The sequence below is a fragment of the Drosophila gunungcola genome, unplaced genomic scaffold (assembly GCF_025200985.1).
Source record: "Drosophila gunungcola strain Sukarami unplaced genomic scaffold, Dgunungcola_SK_2 000060F, whole genome shotgun sequence".
Lineage (NCBI taxonomy): Eukaryota > Metazoa > Arthropoda > Insecta > Diptera > Drosophilidae > Drosophila > Drosophila gunungcola.
The window spans coordinates 335,470-360,951 of NW_026453223.1; the positions used below are offsets into that span (position 1 = coordinate 335,470).

The 25,482-nt window shown below is 39.0% G+C and overlaps 2 protein-coding genes across 2 annotated transcripts in view; both read left to right on the forward strand.

The window, feature by feature from the left end:
* Positions 1-20,142, forward strand: part of LOC128264167 (ecdysone-induced protein 74EF) — a 36,594-nt gene extending 16,452 nt beyond the window's left edge. The window contains exons 2-7 of the mRNA XM_052999527.1: positions 1,183-2,636; positions 7,424-7,602; positions 11,707-11,814; positions 17,578-17,754; positions 17,825-17,930; positions 19,212-20,142. Of these exons, the coding sequence (XP_052855487.1) occupies positions 1,183-2,636; positions 7,424-7,602; positions 11,707-11,814; positions 17,578-17,754; positions 17,825-17,930; positions 19,212-19,318 (2,131 nt within the window). The 3' untranslated portion in view covers positions 19,319-20,142. The remainder of the gene's footprint in view (positions 1-1,182; positions 2,637-7,423; positions 7,603-11,706; positions 11,815-17,577; positions 17,755-17,824; positions 17,931-19,211) is intronic.
* A 4,432-nt stretch (positions 20,143-24,574) lies between these two features.
* On the forward strand, positions 24,575-25,361 carry LOC128264242 (deubiquitinase DESI2). The gene has a single exon (XM_052999649.1). The coding sequence runs from the start codon at positions 24,688-24,690 to the stop codon at positions 25,222-25,224; it is 537 nt and encodes a 178-aa protein (XP_052855609.1). The 5' UTR covers positions 24,575-24,687; the 3' UTR covers positions 25,225-25,361.
* The last annotated feature ends 121 nt before the right edge of the window (positions 25,362-25,482 follow it).

Below are 25,482 nucleotides of genomic sequence, written 5' to 3' on the forward strand. Positions count from 1 at the left end.
TCGAATTCGAATACGAATTCGGATTCGGATTCGGATTCAGATTCGGACTGGCCGCAGGACACCCACCACCACTACAGCTGCGTTTTGAGCAATGGCGACGGGACGGCACACAACTAACGAAATTAACCAAGCAAGTTAAAGCGAGACGGCACGGCTGTGGCGCGCCGTGCGAGCGGGATGGCGACTGCCCAACATGCTGTCTCTCGTTTTGGCAGACGAGCTTCATTATTTTTTGAAAATTATTAGTACGACTAACGATTCGTGGTCTCACGCACACCGAGGCAACTGAGAGCCGCCGCTAACCACCAATCGTTCGCGCGCAGCCCGCAAATGTCCCCGCAGCAGGACATGCACATCCCCATCCACATCCACATCTAGGGCCAGAGCAACAGCAACAGCAAGAGCAACATCCACATCCACCACCGCCGGGATTCTGCTAGCTAAAAGCAAAGGAGGACGAAGCAAAAGGACGAGCAGCAAAAGGACGAAGCAGCGACGGCGACGGCGGCGTCTCTGTTGTCGAGCACATGATCCTTAATTTCGTTATAATTTTGTATGTTGCCTGAAATTGTATATCATTTTAAGTTTGATCGGCCGAGAATACGTATCGCCGTGCCTGCGTTAACCATCCAGCAACAGCAACAACAGCAACAACAGCAACAACAGCAACAGCAGCAACAACAAACACCATAACAAAGGACATAAATAAAAAGGACGAGAACGGACACGCACACAAATACCAAAATACGAAAATACGAAAATACGAAAATACCGATAATACACGGACACACATCGACTTCGACTTGCTCTTGTTCTTGCTCCTCCTCGAAGGAGCAAAGGACGAAAAAAGAAACAGTCAGCAGGATATAGTTGCTGCAGCGGCTCCTGGCACAACGGTCACCACGATCTCCATGGTTCGCGGTACAAACATCCGCGGTTCACGTGCTCGTCCACAGACATATACATATACATAGATATATACATAGATATATACATATATAGTGTACAACAACTGAATAACAACCGATATAACTCTGCTCATTTTGCTTTTTTTTTTGGATGTGTCGTGTCAAAGTTCATGCAGCAACATCACATTTTTTTGCCAGTGCCCACTTAAGAAATAAAATCAAAGGCCGACGGGCAGCCCAAAGCGAGTTAAAAGTTAAGTGCTAAACTAAAAAGTGAAATCTCAAAAACCGGTCTCCGCAGAAAAGAAAAAGGGAAAACAACCTGCGAACCTATTGGGTTGAACACATATCCTGTCAAAACACATCCTTCGCCAAAAAGGAGCAGGCTGCTCCAGTTCCCACTCCATTCAATCGAAACGGGAGCGCGTTCGCCGCGAGACAGCTTCCAGTTGGATTACTCAATCGACTTCTTCAAGACGTATATCGATACGCAGCGTTTCTACGCCGGCCACAAGTTGGATTTCAAACATCAGAGTTGTGCCGGCGGCCCTGGTTCCGGTGGTGGTGTCAGTGGAGTTGGCGGCGCCTCCGGAGGAGTCGTCGTCGGCGGCACCAACAACAACAACAGCAACAGCAACCCCAACAACAACAGCTCGACACAGCAGCAACAGCAGCAACAACAGCAACAGCAACAGCAGCAGCAGCAGCAGCAGCAACAGCAGCAATCCGCCAGCAACGGCGGCGGCACTTCCACCTCGGCGGCCTTGTCCCTAGCCCATCCGCTCGCCCACAGCAGTCACGCCCACAGCGGCCACGCCCACAGCAGTCACGCCCACGCCCTAGCGGTATCACACGGCCATCACGGATTGCTGCCGCAGCAGCAGCAGCAGCAACAGCAGCAACAGGCGCAACAGTTGCCGCCGGGCGTGGGAATTGCCAGTCCGCTGCAACAGCAGCAACAGCAACAGCAGCAACAGCAACAGCAACAACAGCAGCAGCAACAGCAGCAGCAGCAGCAACAGCAACAGCAGCTGATCAACAACGGAGGCGTCTCCGCCGGCACACCCACGCTGCTCATCGGCAACGGACCCAGCTCCGCGGGAGCGGGATCAGGATCGGTGTCCGCCGCAGCAGCGGCAGCAGCAGCAGCAGCAGCAGCCGCCGCCGCCTCCTCCTCCTCCATCTCCTCGATCTCCTCCTCCATTCCGCACGTGGCGCCCGGGCACAGTCTGGGCCTCAGTCCGCAGTCCAGCGCCGATTCGCAGCAGTTCAACATATTCCCGGCGATCTTCAGCCGGCAGCTGAACTTCTCGGCCGGCGGACAGGCGGGCAAGCTGAGCATGGACGAGCTGCGTCCGAATCTGGTCGGCGGGCTGCTGGGACTGCAGCAGGGCCTGCTGGAGGACCATGCCAGCATGCAGCACGGCGGCGTGGCGCAGGACACCAAGTTCATGTCCTTCCAGGACCAGCGGCTGATGGGCATCGGCGGCTCGCACGAGAACCGGCTGCTCAGCCTGGCCAGCTCCGTGCAGGACACGCGCTCGCCGATCACCACGCTGGAGAAGTCGTCCTCCTCCTCGCTGAACCACCAGCGCAAGTGCAGCAGCACGCCGGAGGACTTCAGTGCCCTCTACTCCGGCCTGCCCACGCCGGGCATGGACTCGTCCTCGCACCACCACACGCCGGCCCACACGCCGCCGTCGCGCCTCTCCGATCACACCATTTCGGGTGAGTGTCCTGCACGGGATCCGGCTGATCCTGCCCCTAATCCGGCCACAATGGCCAATAGCCCTAACCATTAGCAGGAAATTATCCTTTGGCACCCCATCACCCCTTTTTTGCCTTCGTTGCCTTCTGCCTTCTGCCTTCTGTACTTTGTCCTTTGTCCGTTGTCCTTTTCCTTTGTCAGCCGCCTGTTTGTTGATGCTCGTTTGTAGCTTCCTATTACCACGATGTCCCTTTGTCACCGGCTTATCGCCAGTGTCCTGTGTCCTGTGCCCTGTGTCCCTTGTCCTGTGTCCAATGTCCTGTCTTCCTGCGGCAGCCACTTGCGGCCAATCCAGTGCAGATTACAGATTTGACGACAGCTGGAGGCCCCAGTGCGTGCCAAATCCCGGAGATTTTCCATTGAACGCAGCTCACTTAAGTCTCAATCAAATTAATGAGCTGTAAGAAAGCGAATGTCTCGGCAAAATGTGGATGGCTTAAGGATTGCTTTAGCGATACTCGATGTGCTCACTTTTGATGGTACCATTTTCCGTTGGGTCCCCCATTCAATCACAGCTAAGCGAAAATTTTAAATGATTTTCTCAGCATTTTGTCAGATACAAAAATTATTTGTTTTAAAGGAGACAAGTCATCTCATTTTCAAAAAGAGCTCTTTTGTTCTTTTAAGCACTTTTTGCAGTCACTTTAATACGTGAATTTTAAAAGAGCTTTGGCTTTGTTTTAAAGAATACATTTTGTTTATCATAGCCTGAAACACCATCACTTGTTTATCCAGTTAAATGAAAAGGTCCCAGTTAGCAAAGTAAAACAAAATAGCAATGCCAATTATTTTCGGCGGTTTGAAGTTTATACATCCTTGTACGAATTAGTACTTCTATATCTTCTTAGTTCAACACTTTTTCTTTATTTGAAATAAAACAATCTTAGTTTGATTTATATGCAAAAATTCATTTTGACAAAATGAAGTTATTGTATTAAAAAACTATATCTACAATTTAAACAACAAAAATAAAAAGTCTTTCCTCAATTCCTTTGCTCTGCCTTCAAGTAAACAATTCAAATTAATTTGGCTAGAATTAACCAAAAGTACTATTGTTATACTATATTAATTTGCATCACTTTAAGTGCCAAGTGGAAACTTTTAAACGATTCTCTTAACAAATTAAAGATCCCTTTCCATATTTTCACTCTTGAGAGAAATGTAACAACAAATTTACAATAATAAGTATTAACATACATATATCTTAATGTGTACTTTTTCCCAAAGATTTTCGATCGGCCAACAGTTTTTTAACTGATAGCTAACGAAGTAATATTTTTTTATGGCTCGCTCTATAGCTCGAAATATATAAGCTTTGATACCTTCTTGTTAGCTTTTAAAGAATCCATTTGATATGTGTAGAATTAATGAAGAAACTCAAGTTTCAATATGCCATAATACCACCAGAGAAATGGTTTGGCTAAGGACATTTTAGATTCAGTTTGTGCGAAAAAAAATTGCCACTTAAAATATTTAACTTAAAAATAACTGTTCAAAATTTCAGTTCTTTCTTTCTGTGAAACGTAAACCTTCCATTTGAATATAAGTAAGACCAATTCTGTTAATACTGTTTTAATTGGAATGTACTGGCACTATATAATTATGTTTAAAAAATCAAATACAAGGATCCATATATCAGATCCTCGAAATTCTCGTGAAATCTGTTTGTTTTTTAATTTCGGAGGATCCAGTTTAGAGACATAGTGGTCACCGCCAAAAGACTTTCTTGAGAGAAACTCCCGAAGATCAACTGTAGCTCCATTCCAAATAAATATTTTTCCTAATACTGAGTCTTAAAATTCTGTTAAAAGATACCATAATATGCGAACAAATCTTTAGATCTAAAAATTAAAAAGTTTTCTCAGAAAAAATGACGAAAATTCGCCTTTTTCGGGCTTCTAACTTTATGTCGGCTTATATTTGTTTTAAACGGTTTTAGCAGACTTTAATTTGGATCAAAATCAGACGACAATATCGAATTGCTGGCATTGAAACATTAACTTGCCAAAGCTAGCTTTCTTACTTGATTTATTTCGTTTCCTTAATCAATCAATCTTCTGCCGTTCAATTTTAATTTATTTTTTAGTTTTCACAGTATTTGTATTTTTTTTTATTTCCCTAAAAATTGAAGTTGAAAAACTTACATAAACTGTCCAACAATATTTATGTCTTTTATGAGACAAATTAAACATTATAAATGGCCAGGAAGTACAATTTTTCTAACCAATACCAATAATCACTTATCGATCTGGTGGATTAGTGTGAGCTGACCTAGTTTAGAAATTTCTGAGTCGGAAAACATAAAAATTGCGTTTATAACAGGTGTATTCTAAAGCGGCTTTTAAATTACTAAATCAAATTCATAATTGGCTCAAATTTAGCCAACTGGATATTCTGGATTCGTTTATTTTTCCGGCTTATTCAGGAAAGGGAAATTTTGTTTTTAAGTTGATAAATACTTGGAATTTTTTTTTGGAAACTTACTTTTGTTGTCCAGGGAATTTATGAGTGTAGGTACGACAAAACTATAAATAAGGGTTTAATCTAATAAAAATAAAATTTTATTTAATGGCAAGGTCATTGCTATATGTACCCTACATCAAACATAGTTGATCTATATATAAATATTTGTCTATATCGTTTACCGTAAAAATGAGAACTAATCAATTTGATTAAATTATGTTATATTCAAAAACCACTTATGAAACTTGAAAGCTATAGTTGATAGTAATAACAATAAATTTAAGAATATCCCAATGGAATCAAATATAATATGATTCGAAACTAAAGAGATAATAAAAATATGACTAGATTGTTCCTATTTATCTAATATAGTTCTATGGAATTTTACTGGCAAGAGAGAAAAAAGTTCTATTTGTTTTCACATTTTTCTGATCAAGGCTAACCAACTTTGTGGAAAATAGTAAAAAGGATTTAAGTATTGTGTTTATAAATGAAAATCTCAGATATCCTTTTGGAATAAATTTTTAATAATATCCTCCTTCGGTTGCTTATTAAAATACATTGAAGTAAAGCCGATTTCCCTAGATTGTCCCTCAAGTTTTAAAACTTGATCTGTTGGCCATTTTTTGTATCCTTATTGGAGGCTTTAAGGCTGAGCGTATGAATAATACTGAACGGAAACGACACAAAGAAACCTCTTTGTTACTGTTATGGAATGAATTTTCATTTAACAGTGCCTTAGAAATGTGAAATATTCAGAAGAAATGCAATTCTCCCTAATCCCCACATGAGTCATTCACTTTCTGACTGTAATAATTAATTTATTCCTTAAGAAAAAAATGTTTTAACTGTGATATTAGCTGTTATTTGTTTTGCTCGAAAGCATCTACACCACTTTATTTTCCCTGATTAAAGTACATCATAGTAAAGCCGATTTCACCAGATTGAAATACTTTAACTTTTGCTATTTGTTATTTCCACACTGTTGGCTTGAAGGCTGAGCGAATAAATAATACGCAAGCAGAAAGACAAGTTCATATCGCTGATCAAGATAAACTTGCATTCAAAATTGTTATAATTTTGTTCCTGAGCAATCGCATGATTTCATTTGCGATCCTCTTAATGAAATTGGCAAGACAGAAAGGGACACGTCTATATGACTTTTATTTCGTTGGAAATATGTGTTTATTAAACCTCAAGAATCCTTGCATTTCTCTCTGTAATATCAACTGATCTCATAAAATGTTTTACTGGTGATATTGGCCGATATTTCATTTGCACTTGATCATTCCCACACCCTCTTTTTTTTTCCGTGCAGCCGGACGCGTGCCAGATTGCTTGACCTGATTTGCTTATGCAACAGAACATCCGCCAGGAGGCGAGAATTGAGCAGCTTGCTCCGCACAAGGCCGCACAAAGCCGCACAAAGCCGCACAAAGCCACACCAGCAAGGTCAATTGCATTAGACCATTAGACGGCGGGCGGCTGTCGAAGGACTGGGCAATGGAAGGTCCTTATTTAACATAAATAACGATATTCCCATTCCCATTCCCATTCGCATTCACATTCGCATTCACTTAATTTTGTTTGTGTTTGCCTTTGCGTTGGCGATTCAATTAGTGCGACGGCATTCAGCATTTTCAACATAGTTTGCATTTTGTTAACGAGCTAAGCGCCTCAATTAAGCGCCTCAAAAAGCCGAAGTTCAAAATTCCAATTCAAAATTCAAAATTCCAAAAGTACCATATCCCAGAGTGGCCTACTTTGACCTTTGCCCGTTATTTGCCGCCTTTTGCGCTCTTGCGCTCTTGCGCTTGCTTTTGCGGCACGCGTCAGGTAAGTGACATCCTGGTTCTGGCTGACTCTCCGTTCTGGCCAGGCTACCTCGATTAATGTGCCAGAAATTTGCATAAATTATCCCATATTGCATATTCATGCGACCGCCATCGTCGGCGACGTGCCGCTACAGTCTGTCGCAAGTCCAAACTTTGCACCTTTTTACAATGGCTGGCAACGTCTTGTGGCCGCAGTGCGGTGACTGGAGTGTCCTGGTGTCCTGGTGTCCTCTAGTCCCCGTGTCCTGTTGTCCCCCGTGTCCTGTTGTCCCCCATGTCCTGTTGTCCTGGCAATTATGCACCATTTTGCGGGGGCTGGCCACTATGCGTTTAAACGCCGCACGCATATTAAACAGCGTTTTTGGGGCCGACCGGGCCATTCTTAGAGCGAATTACTTTAAATACAGCACCAGCACATGCCATAGCATAACATGTATGAATCTTTGCAGCGGAAGGTGCATTCAAGAAGTTGAAGCCGGAACCCAACAGCGGCCTGTCGACGGTTTCCGCCGGCATCACCTCGCCCGGAAGTGGACTATCATCGCTCAGTCAGCACGCCGGCCACACCCCAACCACAGCGTCCTGTCCGACGCCCGCCAGGCGGAGGCATCGGACCACATTCACACAGGTCAGTTGCGAGGCGCCCAGCTCTAGGCTACCGCCTTACCCTCCACCCCAAATTAGTCCACAGGGGAGTCCACAGGGGAGGGGAGGGGCTGGCGAAATCTTAATTGGATTTCGTGAAGGTTACTCGTAATTAAAAACTTTGCTGCCACAAGAGCACCAGGGACAACAACAAAGGGGCAACGGCAACCAAGTGCTCCTTGCTCAAGCTCTTCAATCATGTCCAGACTTGGAGAGAAAACAAAAAAAACAAGAAAGAAAGCAAACTTCGGCAAGCCGAAGTTCATATACCCTTGCAGCTATTGCAAGAATTAAACATTTTTGAAAACATTAAAATTATGATTTACTTTCGTATATGTTTAAAAACATTGAAGCTATGATGATTTGCAGCTCAATTATTTGATAGTTATTTTATATATTTTTATTATTTCTAAGGGAGCTATATGATATAGACGTCCGATTTTGATAAAATTTAAACCATAATTCTGAAATATTTAACCATTGCTATATGTCGAAGAACTAAACAAAAAATTAAAAAACAGAAAAGTTATAATTTTTTTCATTTATTTTTCCGATTGTTCCTATGAGAGCTATATGCTATAGTCGTCCGATCCGGCTCGTTCCGACTTATATACTACCTGCAATAGAAAGACAACTTTTGGGAAAGTTTCATGCAGATAGCTTTAAAACTGAGAGACTAGTTTGCATATAAACGGACGGACAGACGGACAGACGGACAGACGGACAGACGGACATGGCTAGATCGACTCTACTAGTGATGCTGATCAAGAATATATATACTTTATAGGGTCGGAAACGTCTCCTTCACTGCGTTGCAAACTTCTGACTGAAATTATAATACCCTCTGCAAGGGTATAATGAATGCGAAAGAAGGTTGCAGCCAGGATTGTTGAGGACTGAGAAGGAGCAAAGTTAAGCCAACAGCCAACAGCCTGTGTCCAAACTCCAAATTTTTTTGCTTTAATGTAGTTTTATACTTTTCAAGAAGCATACCAAACTTTTATTTCTTTAGCATTTTGTTACTTTTTTGTAAAAAAAAATGTATTTTAAGTTAAGCCAACTCCGGAGCAAATACTCGGTGACCAAAGTCTAAATTTAGGTCTTTTTTTTATTGAATTATTTAATTTTTTTATATTTTTAGTGAAGCACTTGTTTGTTATTTTTATGTAAAAACTTAATTTAAAGTTTCATAGCAAATACTCTGCGACCAAAGTCTTAATCTTGGCGGTCTACAAATTTCTACTCATTTTATTCAATGTAGTTTTTTATTTATGAAAAATCACTTTAAGCTTTTAGTTGTTCTATATTTAAGGTTAGACCAACTTTGGGGAAAATACTCTGTGAGCAAAGTCGAAATTAGGTTTTTAATTCTTCTTTTTTACAACATTTGTTACTTTTTTGGGAGCTAGATCAGGCATTTTATTTTAAATTTAAGTTTTATATTTATAAAGTTTTAATTTTATATATAATTTTATATTTTATATTTAAATCGCAAAAGCGCGGCCTTACAAACTAAGGACTTTTTAGCAAGCGTTTCTTAATATATGATTTTCATTAGATATCGTAGGATAGCTTGGATCTTTGATAAAACACTAATTTAACTAGATTTAAACCCAAGCTAATTATGAATTTGTGGAAAAAATGCTCATTTCAATAAATGCTTAAAGTACGGTATTGCACATAATCTGATATCTAATCGAATCATTATACCCTAAATATAATAGTTTTAGTAAAAAGTTTGCACAGCATAAGGGAAACAATTCTATTTGGTCTATTTAAAGCTTTCGTATGTTTTTGTTCAAATACAAACTATCTTTTTATACCCTTGCAGAGGGTATTATAATTTCAGTCAGAAGTTTGCAACGCAGTGAAGGAGACATCTCCGACCCTATAAAGTATATATATTCTTGATCAGCATCACTAGGCGAGTTGATCTAGCCATGTCCGTCTGTCCGTCTGTCCGTCTGTCCGTCCGTTTATATGCAAACTAGTCTCTCAGTTTTAAAGCTATCTGCATGAAACTTTCCCAAAAGTTGTCTTTCTATTGCAGGTAGTATATAAGTCGGAACGAGCCGGATCGGACGACTATAGCATATAGCTCCCATAGGAACAATCGGAAAAATAAATGAAAAAAAATTATAACTTTGCTGTTTTTTAATTTTTTTTTTAGTTCTTCGACATTTAGTAATGGTTTAATATTTCAGAATTATGGTTTAAATTTTATCAAAATCGGACGACTATAGTATATAGCTCCCATAGGAACAATCGGAAAAATAAATGAAAAAAATTATAACTTTGCTGTTTTTTAATTTTTTGTTTAGTTCTTCGGCATTTAGTAATGGTTTAATATTTCAGAATATCGGTTTAAATTTCATCAAAATCGGACGACTATATCATATAGCTCCCATAGGAACAATCGGAAAAAAATAAAAAAAACTTATAACTTTGCTGTTTTTTAATTTTTTTTTAGTTCTTCGACATTTAGTAATGGTTTAATATTTCAGAATATCGGTTTAAATTTCATCAAAATCGGACGACTATATCATATAGCTCACATAGGAACAATCGGGAAAAAATAAAAAAACTTATAACTTTGCTGTTTTTTTTTTATACCCTTGCAGAGGGTATTATAATTTCAGTCAGAAGTTTGCAACGCAGTGAAGGAGACATCTCCGACCCTATAAAGTATATATATTCTTGATCAGCATCACTAGGCGAGTTGATCTAGCCATGTCCGTCTGTCCGTCTGTCCGTCTGTCCGTCCGTTTATATGCAAACTAGTCTCTCAGTTTTAAAGCTATCTGCATGAAACTTTCCCAAAAGTTGTCTTTCTATTGCAGGTAGTATATAAGTCGGAACGAGCCGGATCGGACGACTATAGCATATAGCTCCCATAGGAACAATCGGAAAAATAAATGAAAAAAAATTATAACTTTGCTGTTTTTTAATTTTTTGTTTAGTTCTTCGACATATAGTAATGGTAAAATATTTCCGATTTACGGTTTAAATTTCATCAAAATCGGACGACTATAGCATATAGCTCCCATAGGAACAATCGGAAAAATAAATGAAAAAAAATTATAACTTTGCTGTTTTTTAATTTTTTGTTTAGTTCTTCGAGATATAGTAATGGTTTAATATTTCAGAATTACGGTTTCAATTTCATCAAAATCGGACGACTATAGCATATAGCTCCCATAGGAACAATCGGAAAAATAAATGAAAAAAATTATAACTTTTCTGTTTTTTAATTTTTTGTTTAGTTCTTCGACATATAGCAATGTTTAATTATTTCAGAATTATGGTATAAATTTTATCAAAATCGGACGTCTATAGCATATAGCTCCCATAGAAATAATAAAAATATATAAAATAACTATCTAATAATTGAGCTGCAAATAATCATAGTTTCAATGTTTTTTTTAGCACATACTCAAGTAAATCATAATTTAAATGTTTTCAAAAGTATTTAATTAATGCAATAGCTGCAAGGGTATATGAACTTCGGCTTGCCGAAGTTTGCTTTCCTTCTTGTTGTTGTATATCTTTGCCTAGCATACTAGGTTGAGATGTAGAAAATTGTTTTTAAGCAACAAAGGATTAAACCTGCTCGTTTTATATTAATTTTACACTCATAGCCAATATACCATAGGTGCAAACTAAAGATGCTGAACCGACTTTGAATGAGCCATGGCTAAAGTTTTAATGACTTTCTAATTAAAATACAAAATTAAGCTGACAAGAAACGTATTTAGCAGGAATATTCGTATGGACACAGACTTACAATATAAATAAAACTAAAACTAACATCGAAGACTGTGCAACATACTTGAAGCTTAATGAATTTATATTATTGTGATATCAAATATAGGTTTTCCGAAATGGTCCTAGGCACCCATTACCATTAAAGGTAACGAAAAGTTATTAAAAATAGTTCGCAGTTAAGATTTAGCTAGCCTTGTGAACGAAATTAAAGAGGATGCTCATGGAAATCCATTAAAAATCTGGCATTTAATAAGGAAAAGCAGGGAGAGAAAAAAAAACACCACACACCGAATTCGCCTAATTAAAATCCGCTTAATTTCAGGAACAATTAGCGGAACTGGAAGCAGCGTTCGCCAAATCGCATTATCCGGATATTTACTGCCGCGAGGAGCTGGCGCGAACAACAAAGCTGAATGAGGCGCGGATTCAAGTGAGTACTGCCGTTTTAGCCACCAAGCTTTCAGCTCCACGATGACCCACAGCAACTCCAACTCCGACTCCCACTCCAAATCCCATTCCTATTTCGGTTCCAAATGTGGCCCGAACGTAGCCAATTACTGCAATTTCAACAGTTGTTCGTGCCAGAGTCACAATCTGAACAGAATCGATTGCGGATTGGTTTGGCCATATCCCGCTGATGATTTGGTGGTGATCTTGGTCACCGATTAGCATTAGCCTGCGATTATTCCGGCTGACTGGCCCACAGTGGTGTTGCTCTCAAGTGCTGGATGGAAATCCGGCAAGGGAAAAATAAGCCCAAGCCCAAACCCAAACCCAAACCCAAACCCAAGCCCAAGCCCCCTGGTCGGAATCATTCGTTCGATGGCACTCCGCTGTTGCGCTTTCAAGTGCGCCGCGGTAATAATTAATTTATAGTTTTATCATGACTGCTAGACAAGTGAGTGCGGCGGGTGGTTGGTTGGTTGGTTGGTTGGTTGGTTGGTTGGATTTGGTATTGGCATTGGCATTAGGTTGCCTCAACAGGGGGAGGGCCAAAAAAGGGGAGGATTCTCAACTTTGGTGCAACGCATACCGTTCGTCGTCCAACACCAAAAACGTGGTGTCGAATTACACGGGCACTTTTTGGGCCTTTAAGAAGGCTTTTTCGGCAAGTGCCAGGGATTCACTTAAAGTGACATTTTGAAATGCGATTATACAATTTCTCATGGGTATTCAAGATTTTTAAATAAATAGTTGGTAAAGCAGCAATTTTTTTTTGACTTTAAGCCAACATGTTTTTTATTAACAAGTTTTTTTTTACTAAAAATATTGCATTTTTCATTTACCATCTTAATTATTTTAAGCTAAAAACAAATTTTTATTTAAATATTCTTAAAAATGTATGAACGACTGGTTACTAGCCGTGTTAACTAAAAAGTCAATACAGACACGAAAAATATGAGGAAAACTCTTTAGCTAGTGTCCGAAATACACTTATGAAAATTCAAGGATTCCTCATAACTATTAAAGATTTTCCACCTGTAAACCAGTTAATTACTTTGTGTTATTGAAAAATCATAAAGATAAAGTTTTAACTTTGAGCCAATAAGTTTTTCTATTAAGAAATATTTGTTTGTATTATTTACTAGAATATAATTATTAAATGCCGAAAATATATTCAAGTTTTAAGTATTTTAAAAGGAATACCCATGTTAACTAAATAAATAGAAAACGAAATATATGGGAGTGAGAAGTAGTAATCTTTAGGATCTTAATTTAGAAAAGATTTTCGAAATCCAATCAATCAAATGTTTATCAAAGAACTGCCAAACCTGAACGAATAAAATTTTAGTGATAAGTCCATATATTTTTTGTTTATCTTGAATGCGACGGAGAAAGTTTCACGTTTATAGATTTTAAATGGAATTAGAACAGAAGGGCATATCAACTAGATATTATCTAATAGCCCAATAATGCCCGCAGCAGCAGCACTGCAAACTTCTGATCAAAATGATTACAAATTATTTAGAATCATTGCAAGGGTATAATTTGGTATGTGCCCTCAGTACACCATTTGCTCCCCTGCCATTTGTTTTATAACAACTGTTCTCGGTCAAATTAGACACTGCGAACTAGCGAACTAGAGACCAGAACAGAACAGAACAGAAGAACAGAATGCCTTGTCGGTCTATTATCGCCGCATAAACCATATTTTTGTGCAAATGTTCAAATATTTACTATGGCCAGTGCAACCCCCTTCCGGGGAATCGTCCACCACCTCCCCTACCCAGTTTTCCATTTCCATTTCCATCCATAGCCATTGCCATAGCCATAGCATTACCCCCTGGTAATCCGACGATTGCTCGTCGCAACTTGACTCTGCCACTCGAAAGCAGCCAGAGCATCGTGTTGGTGTTGACAAATTTGTCGTGTATACATTTTACGGGAAAATTGACGCCCGTACTCGAGATGGTTATTATGATGATGATGATGGTGATGATGGTGATGGTGATGATGATGATGATGATGAGGTGGGCGTGGGCGTTTCTGGGCACATCTGGTTGGAAAATCCATCAGCAAAGTAAATGTCTCATGTGCAAATTTTGGGCTGCGGCAGAGGGAGCACAGCCAAGTTAGAATTCAACTTGTCTTGCTTAACTATTCAATATCTCGTTTTTTCACTAAGCGAGATTTGGATTGATACAACTAGGCTTTTTTCTAGCGCAAATACTTAAAATATATGCAAATAAAGTGCTGAAAAGTTATCCGATTTGCAGTCTGCCTTAATATTTCCAATACAAACTAGAGACTTATTATTATATTAATGTAATTTTTTACAATTTGGAGGGCCATGCATTGACAAAAAAGTATATATATATATTTAATAACCTTTTTTATACACAAAAGCAGACAACTCACGATTTCAGATTTAGAACATTTCACTTTAATTAAGCTTCAAAATATATATGGCTTTTTGATAAAATGTTAACTTGTGTACTTATACAAAAATCTATTAGCAAACTAAAGCTTTTTAGATTTAGAACATTAGAACTTTTTTATACAAAAATTGGACACCATTTTTTTTTACGATTTTGAAGGCCAGCTCTTGAAAGAAAACATTAAAATATGGCCCCGGAAAGTTGAAGGAGTTAATATATCTATCAAATAAGTAAGAGATAATAAGTGAATCAGAATTCTTAATCCCATAGCTGCCATAGGAAAGATGTTAATATTGGAATAAATTGGGTTTAAAAATGTAATTAAAATTCGAAGACAATATCATACAGCTAACAAAGAATCAGTCTTTTGAAATTTACCCAAATTGTTGTTTTTATATAAAAGTTTATTTTAAATATTTTTGATTTTTATCCATTGAACACTCACCTTAATGTAATACATAAATCAGAAAGGTTTTTGAAAATCCAAAGCGGTTAGCGAACAAATCAGAAAAAAATTATCGTGACAAATTAATGTGCTTCCGTTTTCCCAATATATACGAGTTAAATAACTTTTAACTAATTTAGCAAAAAATTAAAAACTGAAAGCGAGGCAGTATCGGCTAAAAACTGGCCCCCTTTTATTTAGCTTTCAAAGAAAACAGAACACACACGCATAATACGCTTGGTGAAATTTTGACTATATCATATTTAGATGACTGCATATGATCTTTACTTGTTTAAAGGAAGAACGAATATGATAATAGAATTAATTTGCTGAGACCGATAATTCTGGACGCGTAAACAAAGGGTCGTGGGAGACAAGTTGAAAGCTCGCAATTTCTCTATTGATTATTTCTGTGTGTTTGTTTATTTGTAATTGAAGCTACTAAGGCGGATGGGGCGCCAATCCTGTTTACTTAACGGCGGCACTTGTTATGTGAACGTTTTTGTAAACATTTGGTGCAGACAACATTCGATATTGAGAATATCTGATATCTTATGACATCGAAATGAGCTCGATGGATGGAAAACACCGGAGTGAAGTGCGCTTGAAAGTGTGTAATAAGGAGGCCAGTTGGCAATTAGTCACCTTTCGCATTTGTAGGTCATGGGTTGGCCTGGCATGGGAATCCACCTGCAGTCCTGCCACCTGCCACCTGCCACCTGCCACCCCCCACCTCCAATCTCTAGTTTCCCCCGCCGAAAGTTCATCTAACTTATCCGCCCACACACTCGCCACACCGCTCGGCGGAAAAACTCCGATGTGAATGAAACAAAGGCCAAAAAGGCCGAGAAAATGTGGGGGGGGGGGGGGGGGGGGGGGGGGGGTTGTTGGCAAAAAAAAAAAAAAAAAGGGAAATCGTGACAAAAACTCTAAGCGCTGTGAAGTGAAAAACCAAAACCGAGCAAAAACAAACGTTGGCAGCGGCTAAATTTGATTAAATGCTGAAAGTAAATTCAATTTGAATACGTTTAATTTTCATATTTCCGCCGTGGCCGAGTGGCCATGTGTGTGTGTTGTGTGTTGTTTGTTGTGTGCGTGCGACCATGGTTATTTGTATTATAATTCGCTTTCATATCATTAAAGTTTAGAGGCTGTTTAGGCGTAGGTCTAGCCGTATCAAATATTAATCAAATATTACAAACTTAAAGGCAGATTTTGGGATTGCGACTTCGGAGGTTCGGAAGTTCGGAGGCTCGGAGGAGGCTAGCGAAATGTTGGCTAAAATCGAATTTCCCCTCGATTTGGTTTGTTCTTGTTTGGCCCCATGGAAACGTACTATTCTCGTGCATAGTACGTATGTATGTATGAGAGTGTGCCATCAAATGTATCCTTAATTGAGTTTCTCCGCCCATTCCGCACACACACACACACACACACACATTCAGCTGGAAATTGAACGACAGATAGACAGAGCTCTATCGTCTATCGAATCATTCAGACAACGCATTTTCATTTTCCACCCTCAAACTGGAGTTGGATCCTGCCCGGCCATCCATACATACATATATGGCTGATGGTTAAGAGCATTATTTTGCAGTGTGTGTGTGTGTGGGTGTGTGTGTGGGTGTGTGTGGGTGTGTGTGGGTGTATGGGTGTGTGTGTATGGGGGTGTCCTTGCTGGCATTTTTATGCTGGCAGTGGCAGTGGCAGTGGCTGTGGCAACGGCAGCCAACCAAACGAAACCGAACGAGCCATAAAGTGGGCTCTGAAAACAACCCTCGAATGGCAGAACTTTTCGTTTAAAGGCGGGCCACCCCCCACCCCCCCCCAATTCCTGTGCCCAGTTCCAACAAAAAAAAAGCAACAACACCCACTCTGGCGAACCCAACAGATATATGTATGTACGTGCACATAGTCATGGACAAAGATAATAATAATGATAAAATAAATAAGAAAATGAAAGGAGAAAAAATCGAAAGACGAGGGGTCCCAAAGTCTGGGTGCCAGGCCGCCATTACAGCTGCAACAGCACCCTCAGCCTGCCCATTTTCCACCCGCTGCTCCATCCCTGCTCTGCCATTCCCTCAGAACTCAAAGCAAGCTGAGCAGCTTTCCAAAATGTCGGAAATTTCTACACACCCATCCTGCCATTCTGCCATCCTGCCATCCTGCCATCCTGCCATCCATCCTCTCCGCACAATCTTCCTTTTCGTCCTGCCCTGTTGTCTAGTGCTGTGCGCTGCTTTCATCTTGGCAATTTCTTTTCGCCATCGTTGGCAAACGAGGGCAGGAGGGGGCCAAGAGCCAAGGAGCTCCATCATCATCATCAGCATCACCATCACCATCAGCAGCAGCAGCAGCAGCAGCAGCAGGACGAGGAGGACTGCCTTTAATAATATCTAAACAGAGCAGGCAACGGCCACCCATACTCCCAGTCACTTAGAGTGGGGAAAAGGGCAGGACAGACCAGCCAGACCCTCGCAGCAAACAGCGTCGTCAACTTATTTTCAATTTCAATTTAGTAGATTTTTTCACTCATAAGACGTTGGCATCGTCCGGAGACGGAGCCGGAGCCCGGAGCCCGGAGCCCGGAGCCCAGAGCCCACAGGCCAGAGGCAAGGACAGGGATGGATAGAGCGAAGGGTCCTGGGAGGATGGGGGTTTTTCCATTTAGCTTCGCCTTCTTATTTCTTCATTAAGCGTCTCCGCCCGTCGTCGAGTGTTTTATTTTTTTCTTTATTTTTTCAAAGCGAATATTGCCGGGGAAACTTAAAGTGGGTCCTCGTAAGTAAGTTCTTTCCCCACACATAAATTCATGCAATCCGCTTTTCCTTTTCTTCCCGTTTCCCCCACCACCCCCGTTGTGCAGGTCTGGTTTCAGAACCGACGCGCCAAGTACCGAAAGCAGGAGAAGCAGCTGCAGAAGGCGCTGGCACCGTCTGTGATCCCATCCTGCAACGGGATGATGCGGAACATCCAGGGCTACAGCGTATCGCGCGGCTATCAACCGTATCCGCACCACAACACCATGAACCGCTATCCCCAGGTAAGACTCCTCGCATCTACTTCTTCACATAACATTCCATCTAACGATATAGAATTTTTCTTGGCAACAGGACCTTTTCCAAATGGGCGCCTCCTCGTATCCGGGCATGACGCAACCGTTCTCCATGGCGCACAGCACGAACATGGGCTCCGTCGGAGTGCGCCAGGACTCGATGGGTGAGTTTTACTTTAGAGATTCACTTACCTTCCTCAGAGGACTGGTGTCCAGTCCAGTTCAGCACCCGCGTAACTTCAACTCGCACTTGCACTCGCACTTGAACTGAAAACTCGACCACATCACGGCCACTTCTCGACTTCGAATGGCAGAGTGGTCTGCAGATCAGACACTTGGCGATCGTGGCCAGAGCTTCTGATTTCCCGAGCTCGGCCGAAGGGGCCAAGCGAGCTTTTTCAGATTGTTTACCCTGCTAGTATGGGTACGGGCATATACATGGGTATTGGTATAGGTATAAGTATGGGTATGGGTATGGGTATGGGTATGGGCAGTGTCACCCCCCAATCTCCAATCCCTAATCCCCAAGTCCAATACCCAATGCCCAGTCCCTGGTCCCTAAGTAAATTTCCGACTTAAGCGTCAATTCGGGTGCTGAAATCCGACGTTGTTTATCATCGGTCGCCAAAGCCTGGCGCCTGGGCAGGAGCTTTGTCGCCCATATTGGGTTACTAAGCGGGAAGAGCCAAGTGATTCTCGTAATCAGGCGTAAACAAATCGAGAGGGTGGGACCCTTAGAGGTGACCTGCCGGATGTGAAGGAGGAGCCGGCCATCAAAAGGCAAAGATGCGGCAGTGAAATGAATTTCCGGCCAAGTCCAAGAAAACATTCCTCACCAATCCGTAGTCATGTGTGTGCTCTTCAAGTGGGGCGGAATTTCCGCAGACGGGAAATGCAAGGTGTCTAGAAGAACTGGGCTAAAGCTTGTAAATGGTAATTGCTTAAATGAAATATACATATTTTTATTAAGCCCGTTACTCGAAGAGTTAGTTGGGTTTTTTTTTTCGTTAAAAAGTCTGCAGAACTCTAGAAAATATACATATACTTGATCAGGACAAATAGAACGCAGCGCAAGTTTATTTTAAAATTTGTCAATTTATAAGGCGGTATAGGTATATGTATTCGGTCAATATCTACCGACAGTTCAAAAATCTTCCAATTCGAACTATTATTTTAGTAGTTATTAGGAAAGTTTTAATTATGACGTCACTGCATATTTGAAAACGAAAGATCTGTTAGTGTTGTGCCTGCAGTTCGGCAGATGGCGCCACCTAAAACACAATTCTTTTCTAGGAACATATTTATTTTAAAATTGGTGAGCTGGGTAAAGGGTACTCTTTAATAGCTTGAAAACTAAACATCTTAATTGGAAAACCATAATTATTATATTTGATTATCGAGGAATTCGACTATACCGTTGTTTCTTGTTTTTCTTTTCTTTGCAGGCATGTCGCCGGAGGACGAGTGGTACAACAAGAGTTTGTCCGCCCTGCGGATGAACTCGTCGCATCATCCCAACCTGTCAGCCCCAATGCTGCAATACCAGACATAATCAAAAACCTTTGACGACTTCTTTTAAAAGATCGCACCTCAACCGCCTTAATCGCGGGCCGTTGATGTGCGCTGTTTTAAGGGAGAGTGCGTCAAAGTCAAACCTTATCCTGTAACATCCACAAGCTTCTCTGTCTATATCTATGCATATATCGCTGTATATATGTACATAGTATATATACGAGTGTGTGTCAGTCAGTCATTAGTCTCCGGTCTCCAGTCTCCAGTCGCCAGTCGTCAGCCCCAGGACGCGGATGGCATCGTCATCCCGTGATGATTCGGGCCTGTCCGAATTTGAAATCGTTCATTGTCGCTTTCAGCTCTGGGCGGGATTTACTCATAAGACTTGTTGATATTATTATGTGGTTTTTTTCAATATTTTTTTTTTTTGGACAAACAAGATCCAAATCGAATAAGAGGGGCAAGAGTCAGAGGTAAACAAATAGAGGAGAAAAATATTGTAATAGGCAACTAGTCATAGTATCTAAGCAAATTGTGTATTGAGATTTTATCGTGGCATTATAAAAAGTAAAATAAAAGAGCATAAATCGTGCATATATATATATATATAAATCTAAATAAATACATATATACTAAAGTATGTACTAGCAATAGCATAAGTCAGGTTGCTTAGACCCGCCCCCAATCTGATCCGATCAGATATACTTCTAGCCCCTAGCTCCCAGCCCCTAACTCCAAAATCCCGACTCCATGCAACTCTTTGGTTGCTTTGATCGACTTTTCATTGCCTGCTCACTACTCATTAAATATAGCTTACTCAAACATACGAAGTACATAAGCTCCTCCACCCATCTGACCGTTCATTATTAAAATCGGAATGCACAGAAATCCAGAGCAAGCATCATCCGCAAGCCAAACCCAAACGACTAAAACTACAAAACTTTCTAACTAATTCAAGGTGTGTCGAACTAATTATAAGATGATTTTTTTTAGCTAAGCAATGCATTAACGAGTTATATTTAATGATAATACTAAACAAAAAAAAAAAAAAACAAAAACAAAAAAACCAAACTGAAACCAATAAAATACATCACCTATATATATTTAAATACGAAAAAAAAACAACAAGCCAAATGAAAACTACAAGACGCATGTTTAACAAATTATGCCAGACACAGCAAGAATGGAAATAATAAAAATATTAAAAACAAGGTTGACAAGCATTTTATTATTGAAAAATAACAAGGGCTCTTCAGCTTTTTGTGTTTTCTAAGTGGAAAGCAGAAAATATCTTATATTTTTGAAGTCTCAAAACATATAGTCGTCCGAACTTAATAAACTGCTAAATTCTCTCCTCAAATCAAATAAAAATATTTATGTGCCATCATACTTGCAATGACACACTTAACCAACGGGCCCGAGCTTTGCCCAAAAGTCTGTTTATTTAGTTGAGAAAATTAATAATATAAGTTCGGGCCCCTTTTTAATATACATTGCATTGCTTGGTTTTTTTTTTGCATATTCTTAAAGATAAAATTTCATGCAAAATTGAATAAAAAGTAAAAAAAATCAAGTGAAAAGAAATGAATACTTAGCTGATCGGAATTCTTGTGAAGTCATTGAAATTGATTAAAATTACAAGCAAAAAATATAATTAAGCCTGCTTTCTTACTTTTTAATGAAATATCGACAAAATCTTTAAAGAATCATGCATTTAATCGCAATGGGATACTGTGCTTAAGAATTAGTTTCGGGAACCTTTCGGAATTGAAAAGATTCCTTTAAAAATAAATTCTAAGATTACCTACGAAAATCACCCGCAGATATTGCCCGGTTATGCTTTAGTTTTAAGAAGTTTTAGAAGTTTTGAGAAGTTTTAGAAGTCTAGTGCAACCCACTGCTGCCCAAAAGTATGCTGCATTTCTTATGTCTTCTTAAAACATTGATCCATACGCTGAAGGGCACTTATGACGACATCATAAGTCATTTTAAATATTTTAAACATTAAATGATACAGATGCTGAGATGAAACAAAAAAAATATACATTTAGTCGGGTCGATTTCTTTACTAAAAGACAACAAAATATGGCAGTTTTTAAATTTGATAAGTCTTAAGTAATTTAATACTTTTTGTAGTTTAAATTATTTTTGATTTGTTGTTAAATGTGTGTCAAAACGAATCCGTTTCCTACTTTTTTTTTCTAAAAATAAAATATGCTAAAATTAGAAATATTTTCCGACTTTGGTTTGGAATAACTATATCTTCTAGGAATCCTTAACATTTTATTTTTAGTTTGTTGAAAAGTACAATCTTTTAAGAAGATAATCTGCTATATTTTAGCTTTCTAGCTGTACAGGGAAAAATTGCCAGACTTTTGACCTAAAAATTAGATTTCTGGCCCATTGTGTAATGGATATTTTGTTTTAAGATAACTATTTATCTCTATCATTAAATATGTAGGTGCGATAATCTAAGTTAAGGGTTTATATAGCCTTCGAAGTCATTAATTTCTAATTTTTTTTTTTGTGTTGTGTGAAAAATATTATTTTGTGTTTTTTTTATGTCTAAGTACATGATTGCATTAAAACATTTTATTTAAAGTTTCTTTCTCCAAAAATTTTTAAAACTCTTGAAGTAGGACAATTTTGGTCTCAAAATATTGAAACGCATACAGTGGACATCAAAAAAGTGCATTATTTCTGTAAATTTGTCTTAAAATTATTTTATAAAAGAAATACAAATTTAAAAAATATATATATGTTTTGGCGGAACTTAACATTGAAACACATTTTTATTGTTTTTCAATTTTTTAAATTCTTTGTTCTATTAACAGCTAGATGAAATAGCCTAAGGCGTTATATACAGTTAAAAGGCCGAAAAAAGCGATTTTTTGAAAATTTGTTCTGAGAAAACTATTAATTTAATTATTTGATATTTTGTACACAGACTATATTATATTTTAACTGTTTTTTAAGATTTAGAATTGGAAAAAATATTTATTTGGCGTTTTGCAGTGACCACTATATGTTTGGACTGGATCCTCTGAAATTAAAAAATCAAAGAGTTTGGGTGAAATTGTCAAATCAAGTAATTAATTGAAGGAACAAATAAAGTTTTTTGACAAAATCACGATTCGTCAAACTAAAAAATTGATTTTTGAGCAAAATGTAGGGCCTTAAATTGCTTATAAAAAAATATTTATCATATAAAAAATCTTCAATTAATTACTAAAAAATATATCTAAGAAGCTCGTGTTAAAACTGTACACTAATCGGTTAAGCCGTTTTCGAGTATTATTGGTCACCGACATTGAAAACACCATTTTGAGAAAAATGCATTTAAAGTTTGTAGTTGTACTTACAAGAACTCTGAATCGCTTCTGAAAATTGGGGTGTAACTTAGAAAATATTCACCGGAACCATATAAAATTTTCAGTGTGTACTATTAAATATATGTACATTAACAAAGTAAAATAAAAAAACAATTTTTTTTAAATTTTAACTGTATATAAAAGCTTAAAGACACTCGATTCGTACCTTAATGAGGTAATTTATAATTTCCTGAATGGCGGAACTTTCAAAGTATTATGCACATTTAACTTATTTAAAACAAGAAAGGAAGCAAACTTTGGCAAGCCGAAGTTCATACACCCTTGCAGCTATTGCAAAAATTAAATATTAAAGAAAACATTAAAATTATGATTTACGTGTATGTTTAAAAGCATTGAAGCTATGATGATTTGCAGCTCAATTATTTGAGTTCCTATGGCAGCTATATGATTTTATTTTCCGATTTTAATAAAATTAAAAGCGTAATTCTGAACTGTCAAATAATTGAACAATCAAAAAGAATATTTAAAAGAAATTAGAAAATAGAAAATTAAAAAAAAATTTGATTAAATATTTTTATTGTTCCCATGGCAGCTTTATGTTATAGTCGTCCGATTTTGATGAAATTTAAACCGTAATTCTGAAATATTTAACCATTACTATATGTCGAAAAACTAAAAAAAACAAGAAGGAAAGCAAACTTCGGCAAGCCGAAGTTCATATACCCTTGCAGCTATTGCATTAATTAAATACTTTTGAAAACATTTAATTATGATTTACTTGAGTATGTGCTAAAAAAAAACATTGAAACTATGATTATTTGCAGCTCAATTATTAGATAGTTATTTTATATATTTTTATTATTTCTATGGGAGCTATATGCTATAGACGTCCGATTTTGATAAAATTTATACCATAATTCTGAAATAATTAAACATTGCTATATGTCGAAGAACTAAACAAAAATTAAAAAACAGAAAAGTTATAATTTTTTTCATTTATTTTTCCGATTGTTCCTATGGGAGCTATATGCTATAGTCGTCCGATTTTGATGAAATTGAAACCGTAATTCTGAAATATTAAACCATTACTATATCTCGAAGAACTAAACAAAAAATTAAAAAACAGCAAAGTTATAATTTTTTTTCATTTATTTTTCCGATTGTTCCTATGGGAGCTATATGCTATAGTCGTCCGATTTTGATGAAATTTAAACCGTAAATCGGAAATATTTTACCATTACTATATGTCGAAGAACTAAACAAAAAATTAAAAAACAGCAAAGTTATAATTTTTTTTCATTTATTTTTCCGATTGTTCCTATGGGAGCTATATGCTATAGTCGTCCGATCCGGCTCGTTCCGACTTATATACTACCTGCAATAGAAAGACAACTTTTGGGAAAGTTTCATGCAGATAGCTTTAAAACTGAGAGACTAGTTTGCATATAAACGGACGGACAGACGGACAGACGGACAGACGGACAGACGGACATGGCTAGATCGACTCTCCTAGTGATGCTGATCAAGAATATATATACTTTATAGGGTCGGAAACGTCTCCTTCACTGCGTTGCAAACTTCTGACTGAAATTATAATACCCTCTGCAAGGGTATAAAAATTAAAAAACAGCAAAGTCATAGTTTTTTTAATTTATTTTTCCGATTGTTCCTATGAGAGCTATACGCTATAGTCGTCCGATCCGGCTCGTTCCGTCATATATACTACCTGCAATAGAAAAACAACTTTTGGAAAAGTTTCATGCAGATAGCTTTAAAACTGAGAGACTAGTTTGCGTAGAAACGGACGGACGGACAGACGGACGGACAGACGGACATGGCTAGATCGACTCTGCTAGTGATGCTGATCAAGAATATATATACTTTATAGGGTCGGAAACGTCTCCATCACCCTCTGCAAGGGTAAAAAACAACAGTAATTTTTGTAAAAACCAAGTATCCTCTTACCTGGTGAAATGCCAAATTTTTGAGTGTCTACAGTTGATGTAAATAAATTCCTGTTTAGTACAAGTGGTGAAGTGATCACTCCCTTCAAGTCCTGCCATTCCAGTGCTATAAGATGAGCCGGAGGTTGTCCTTCAAACGACTGAGGAGTATTTCCTGGCTGTGCGGGGGCGCCAGGGAGAGCCGCTGCGACGAGATGGTGCTGCCCTGCGAGCCGGTGGTCCTCAATGTCTATGACCTCTTCCATATCAACGCCTACACCATGACCCTGGGTCTGGGCTTCTTCCATTCGGGCGTCCAGATCTACGGCAGGGAGTACGCGTTCGGCGGCCACGAGTTCCCGATGACCGGCATCTTCGAGATCGAGCCCCGCAATGGCCAGGCGGAGCTGGGCGAGCAGTTCCGCTTCCGCGAGAGCATTCTGCTGGGCTACACCAACTTCAGCCGCCGGGACGTGGAGCGCATCGTCGACCAGCTGGGCGTCCAGTTCCCAGGGGACAGCTACCACCTGACCAGCAGGAACTGCAACCACTTCTCCAGCAGCCTGGTGCACATCGTCTGCGGCAGGAAAATACCCGGCTGGGTGAATCGACTGGCCCACTTGGTCACCTGTGTGCCGTTCCTCGAGCGCTGCCTGTTTCCCAGGCAGTAGCAGCATCGCCCCCATCACCACCAACAATCACAGCAGCATTAATCTAATCTATTATACCTTTTGGCAGCATTTTATTTTGTTAGTATTGTATATTTTGCTTTCATTGAGACGAAAAACTCAAGAACAAATGGTTTTCAATTAAATGTGTTTTAGTCTGCAAATTCGGAGTAAAACCTGCTTTTAACTTGGCGAAAGGTCGAGAATACAAGCCTAAATCGTAAAGAATTTGCACTGAAATACTTAACTTTACGATTACGA

Coding starts and splice junctions, on each gene's coding strand:
- LOC128264242 (XM_052999649.1), top strand. CDS start 24,688: ATGAGCCGGAGGTTGTCCTTCAAACGACTGAGGAGTATTTCCTGGCTG.